This window comes from Nanorana parkeri, unplaced genomic scaffold (genome assembly GCF_000935625.1).
Source record: "Nanorana parkeri isolate BGI_ZX_2015 unplaced genomic scaffold, ASM93562v1 scaffold49, whole genome shotgun sequence".
In the NCBI taxonomy this organism is placed as follows: Eukaryota; Metazoa; Chordata; class Amphibia; order Anura; family Dicroglossidae; genus Nanorana; species Nanorana parkeri.
The window spans coordinates 1,841,356-1,847,801 of record NW_017306317.1 but is presented as its reverse complement, the minus strand read 5'-3'; the positions used below and the strand labels follow the sequence as shown (position 1 = coordinate 1,847,801).

At 39.8% G+C, this 6,446-nt stretch overlaps 1 protein-coding gene across 1 annotated transcript in view; it reads right to left on the bottom strand.

Moving 5' to 3' along the window:
* Positions 1 to 1,310: 1,310 nt before the first annotated feature.
* Positions 1,311 to 6,446, bottom strand: part of CDH20 (cadherin 20) — an 81,230-nt gene continuing 76,094 nt past the window's right edge. The window contains exon 12 of the mRNA XM_018574122.1: positions 1,311 to 2,217. Coding sequence (XP_018429624.1) covers positions 1,724 to 2,217 — 494 coding nt within the window. The 3' untranslated portion in view covers positions 1,311 to 1,723. The remainder of the gene's footprint in view (positions 2,218 to 6,446) is intronic.

The window sequence follows — 6,446 nt, the reverse complement described above, 5'->3', positions numbered from 1 at the left end:
CCCCGACTCACTGGAGAATGCTGCAGAGTGGCACCACACTTAATTATGTGTTGTTGTTCTCTGCAGCATTCAGTATCAAGCCATCTCCAAATAAAGAAGAGGAAATAGAGGACCTGTGACTTCACCAAAGAATCCTGAAAAAAGATATATACACACTTGTTTTAAAAAAAAACCTGTGCAAGTATGCTGCAGGGGAAAGAAGACAACTATTTTACATAAGAAACACGTTGTATAAGAAGTGGACCAAATGTAGGCAACAAAACATGAGAGATATCTGTAGGTACAACTTTTTATTAAAGAAGTGCTAAAGTACTGGCTGTTCAGTACATCATATTTCATTACCAAAAGTATTGACAAATGTACAAAATGTAATTTACTTTTCTGGCATATCACAAATATTCATTCAGTACAGGGCTGATAAGCTGAAAGCAGCCCTCCAAAGCTCTTTGGAGCTCCCAGTTTCCCTGAAAGAAATTTGCTTGATTACATTTTTAATTCATTAGTGTAAGGCCCACAAAAACTAATTACAGAAATGTGCCCCCTTTTTCTGGAAATACTTGGACAGCTCTGATGTAAACATTTCTAAGGTTAAATAACATAAAGAAAGCCAACTAAAATGCTGGTAGTGTACATACAGCTTCATGAAGAACTTCAGCCTTAATTACATTTTGGATTTTGTTTGAAACCTTTACCTACTTTCCATGAATGATGAAGCAGAGATGATGCATTATGAAGTTCTCCAGCACGCAACACAAATAATTGTGTGTATTTGACCTTTTTTGCTACAGAGAGCAGGAACACAGAAAGGAAAGCTCCTATAGCCAGATACAATTTCTTCTTGGTTCAGACCTACTCAGCTATGGCATGAACAGGAAGAGTGGTCACACATGGGGACAAATATACAATCACTTGTTGGGCACGTTTGGGTATGTGGTGACATTGTGAAGTTATTGTTCACAAAACAAAAAAGTTTTAGGGGGCCATGTTAGAAACAAATAGTGCTTATTAAGTTCTTCTTAAATTATGTATTTGGCTTTCATGTAGAAAATGTAAGAACAGCATTTGGCACATGGCAGTGACACAGGATGTGCAAGCACAAACAGTTTGACATTTTAACCATTTTTTTTTTATCTCAGCAAGTGCCACCATGAAGTTGGAGAGTAAAAAAAAAAGTTCCATAAAACTAAAAACAAGAATATTAGTATTATTATGTTTGATCTGAGAGTACATAAGTTTCCAGTGCTTCTGCAGAAATGGATATGAGATCAAACATTTGTCATAGAAATAGATTAAACAGTGTTATTTTTTTCTTGTTTTTACACATTTTTGAAATTTTCAGTAGTGAGCATTTATAAATTAAGAGTAAAATAATATTTTCCATTGCTTATTTGCCATTTTGTGTATTTGACAGAAAGTGTAAATGTGGCTGTTGTATAAAAATATATGTCATAACACCCCGGGATGTAAAGATCCTTTAAATCCAAGTAATATTTAAACGTCTGTGGATTATAAACATTATCCAGTGTGTTTTTTGTACATGTAGACCAAATAAAGCTGATCCAGAGCACGATTAGGCTATAATAAGCTATCATCCATGTTTAGTGACTTCGCCAGTTATGGTTTTCCATTTATGATACGTTCAATCGAAATCCCAAAGTAAATGGATCCAGAATAAGTGGGGCTCAATGCCCTGCATAAAATGACTCAATTCTCCTTTTTTCCATCACAAAGATGAATTGCTATCCTTGGCTCCATACATTTCGGCAAGCTTTTTAAAACGTGGACCCCAGTCACTAAGATAATCATAGCTCTGATCAGAGTCTGTACTGAAAGACTGTAATGAGCTTAAAGATTGAGCCACTGAGCCTTCTCCCTCGAACATATAAGTTTGAAGAGAGTCAAAAGGTGGTGCACAAATGTCTGTGTCTGCTTCGTACAACTTGGCCAACATATAGCTGTGAACAGTATTGTCTACAATACATGTCTGAGGCACATAACGGGACAAGCTTTCAATCTCTGGCTGCATGTCCTGCCTGCTTTTTCCAACATGGACCTCCCTTGGATTCCACAAAGCTGTAATGTCAAATGCTTCAGTGTCTTCTTCTCCTCCCCCTTCATCATCATATCTAACAATGTTTTCATGGACATTGTCTTCTTCATCAATGGTGTATGGTTGTTTTCTGTGTCTTCTCATTGATAAGATGAGTAGAACCAACACTGCAATAAAACAATAGCCTCATAAGTAATAGTTTATTTTTGTGACAACTGTTCAGTACAGATACATTTCAAATCACAGCATATTTTCACATTGTATATTATTTGAGAAGAATTTCCTCAACTAAAACTCCAGAAGGAAGCCAGGGGTGGCAGTGAGTATGTGTGATGTGTCATTGAGTGTCTGTCCATATGTATAGTTCCAACCTGCTTGCTGCATTTGTTACAGTTTTTTTGTTTTGTTTGTCTATGAAATGGAAAAACTACTAAATAAACACTTTAAAAAAAGCCCTAGAAGGAGAAAAGTTATACTGTATATACTTCAAACACCTAACCAAAGGGAAGTCCCCTAAAAGTAAACTTATAAGAGAGAAACAATAAGGGCTGACAATGATGACTTCTTGTTCTGAAAATGCTAGATCCCTGGATGTAATGAATCAATAATGTGACTATTTCAAGCTTTACTTAAAATATATAGGTAATGGGACAAGAAGCCACCATTGCTCAGACCTTTGTTGATTGAAAGAACATATTCTACCAGTCTGTAATCATACTACCTTGTAATTCTTTAGAGCTATCCACATACATACATGTATGTATGCTTCCCTCTAGTGGAGACAGTAGAGATGTGATATACTATTGTATTCAAAACAGCTGAGCATTAGTTGTTTGCAGTGGAGCCCCACTGTTAACCCTTGCAGTGGGGCCACCCCAGATTTTCACTAGAGCACTGAATAAAGTAGATGTATTCACCCAAGCCTCGATCATGAGGCAGAAACTGCTCACCTTGCTCCCCCTATGCTCCAGCTGTATTAGACGTGATGCCAAGGACACATAACTTTAGTTTTAAAACAATTTTCACATGATGCTGATTTCACAATATATCTAATACATATTTTAATGAGTAGTTAATACCTAGAAACGCCTAGAATACATTAATAAAGATTATGGCAATAAATATGAGTTGTTTATCCTAATAAAGTAGAAGCTGCAATACAGACGCACTTGTGTCCACGTCAGTTTCTCTAGCATTATGCTGTAATAGTGCACCTTAACCTTTTTCTTCTAGGATGGGTGTGGTATCAAATTTAATTCTGTCTATAACAGTCCCTAGACCAAAATGAGAGGTTAACCCTTGCAGTGCTGAGGTTGTTTGCAACTCAGAATTTTAAACTCAGAATTCTGACTTTCAAACTCAGAATTCTGACTTTCAAACTCAGAATTCTGACTTTTAAACGTCCGAATTTTGTTTCACATTTTTTTAGCATGGCCCCAGGACTCTTCCGTACTGTTACAAAAAGTGCTAAATAGTTTTAATGATTAGCTGGTGTAGCCCTGGCTGGTGGGTCCTTTAGGCAGAGCTGCATAGTCCAGGCATTCTTGTGGCCGCATTGCAGCTTGTCCCTCTGACATGTCGGTGTGTTTGCTTATGGCTGGTTCACATTATAGAGCTATCACACAGCTCATTCTGAATGGTACCCCAACACACCTCCCAGTGGGCATTCATTGCAGTGCAATTCATGGTACCACAATAGTGTGCATTGTGGTGCTGTGTGGTTAAAAAAATAGTGCATGCATTATTTATTTTCACAACACAACACTAAAAACAACGTAATTGCAATACCATGGGTCGCATTTCATCTGCTGTGAGGTGCATTGGGGTGCCATTCACAATAAATGCCAATGCAACGCATTATGGCATCTGGCTTGTGAAGCATTATGTCGTACGATAATGTGCGCTAAATGCACGGAAACTGTCTTTAGTGCAACACTATAGTGAGAACCAGCCCTAAGACAGAAAGAATGTCCTATATGAATTTATCAAATCTATGGAGTCTAGAATCCTTGCCTATTTTGCTAATTTTTAAACACATTTACAATATATCGATTCATCCAGCTCATGAACTGACCCTTGTCATGTGAATCTCTCACTTAGAATAAAGAGTGTATAAGATCTGCCTGTTTTTCTGCAACACTGGTACTAGCTTTTATTCCTGATTTTTAACATTTTGAAATGCAGTGTACTCATGGCAAAGAGGCTGTACCCTTTTCTATGGATATAATGAGATAGAATGTAAGATATAATGATTTATGATTAAGGTGTATGTAAAGCCTAACCATGAACTTCTCTTATTTTCTCCCTTTTGGTGAAAGCATTTTGTTACATCTGTTTGATAAGTTTAAAAAATACCTGTTGATAATGTCAGAAAATCAGAGCTGTCCTTTGTCTTGCGCACAATTCTCCAAGATAGTTCCAAGATAGTTCTTATCTTGGAACTACAGAATAATTAGTCTCTATGTTTTGGAGATGGGATAGGGAGATGGTTATTGAGTAATTTACCTAAAATATAAAAGTTGAGTGTATATCTAGGACATCACGATGTATTTTTCTGTACTTGCAGGGTCTTTACATGGCAAAATGTGAATGTATTGCAGAGATGCAATGCATGTTTTGTTGTTTTGCCCTGACATACACTTTAATCATTGACATTTTTCTACATGTTAGGAGATCTTGATGTTAAAATAAGCATTTAACAGGGCTGCAAGTGCTTGTCATTACCAGGGCCGTCTTTAACGCAGGGCAAAAGGGGCAGTCGCCCAGGGCCCAATCATTGTTGTGAGGCCCAAAGCAGCTGCCCCTTCAGCCCACATAAGATAAACACATGCAGGGCTGGCAGCCTCACCTGTGTAGGCAATGGGGCTTGCACCAGCCCTGTCCCCTGTCTGTATACACAGCATCGGTGCTCTACAGACAGGAGGCTACATACAGCCGCATAGACGTGGCTCTGGGCTCCGCCCACTATCAACTCGGCCGCGCCTCCTGCACTCTGCTCTCCTGTGTTGTCTGGGGCCCTGCTGGGAGCCCACACCGTGCCCTGAGATGTCACCCCCACTGTGTCCCCTCTTGCTTCCCCTCTCTGGACCTTCACACCAAGTAAGTACCCAAATATGCCACAGTTTATGTATGCAACAGATACATATACTGTGTGCAACACATACATATGCAGAGCAGGTTCCTGATATTGCTTCTCTAGTTCAATCTGTGCTGCTGAAGCAGGATTTAGAGTTTTTAAAGAAAATGTCAAAATCAATTTCTATGTATGGCTGCAGCAAAGCTTCCTGTACTCTCAATACTAGGGATGCACCTATAGATAATATTACAAACAGGATCTGTGCTATGGAACAACAAACCCCTAAGCTGCCGTGCTAAAAAACTGTATATAACACCTAAAAAACGTGAATTATAAACATGCCCTGCGCAATAGAGATCAACTACATGTGCAATCTAATGATAATCTACATGTGAAGTAAATACAGAAATATATAAATATGCAGAATCACCCTATGGTGAATAAATACATATTAGGTATTTTTTCACTATATATTGTATTTATTCACCATAGGGTGATTCTGCATACTTATATATTTATTTCACATGTAGATTATTATTAGATTGCATGTGTAGTTGGTCTATAAAATGCATTGCACATTTATAATTCACTAGGGATGATCCCGTATAGTCCTCCTGAGACTCCGCACAGCTTCCCAACAGGATATTGAATATCCTGTCTCTCTCCTGGCTCTCTCTCTCCTGGCTGTCTCTCATTGCTCTTTCTCCTGGCTGTCTCTCTTTGCTCTCTCCCCTGGCTGTCTCTTCTTGCTCTCTCTCCTGGCTGTCTCTTCTCACTCTATTCTGGCTGTCTCTCTCCTGGCTGTCTCTTCTCACTCTATTCTGGCTGTCTCTCTCCTGGCTGTCTCTTCTCACTCTATTCTGGCTGTCTCTCTCCTGGCTGTCTCTTCTCACTCTATTCTGGCTGTCTCTCTCCTGGCTGTCTCTTCTCACTCTATTCTGGCTGTCTCTCTCCTGGCTGTCTCTTCTCACTCTATTCTGGCTGTCTCTCTCCTGGCTGTCTCTTCTCACTCTATTCTGGCTGTCTCTCCCTGCTCTCTCCCCTGGCTGTCTTTCCTCGCTCTCCTCCCTGGATGTCTCTTCTCTCTCAACCCTTGCTGTCTCTTTTCTCTCTCTCCCCCGGCTGTCTCTCCTCACTCTCTCTCCTAGCTGTCTCTCCTTGCTCTCTCTCCTAGCTGTCTCTCCTCACTCTCTCTCCTGGCTGTCTCTCCTCTCTCTCTATTCTGGCTGTCTCTCTCCTGGCTGTCTCGCCTCATTCTCTTCTCTCTCCCCTTGCTGTCTCTCCCCGCTCTCTCCCCTGGCTGTCTCTCCTCGTTCTCTC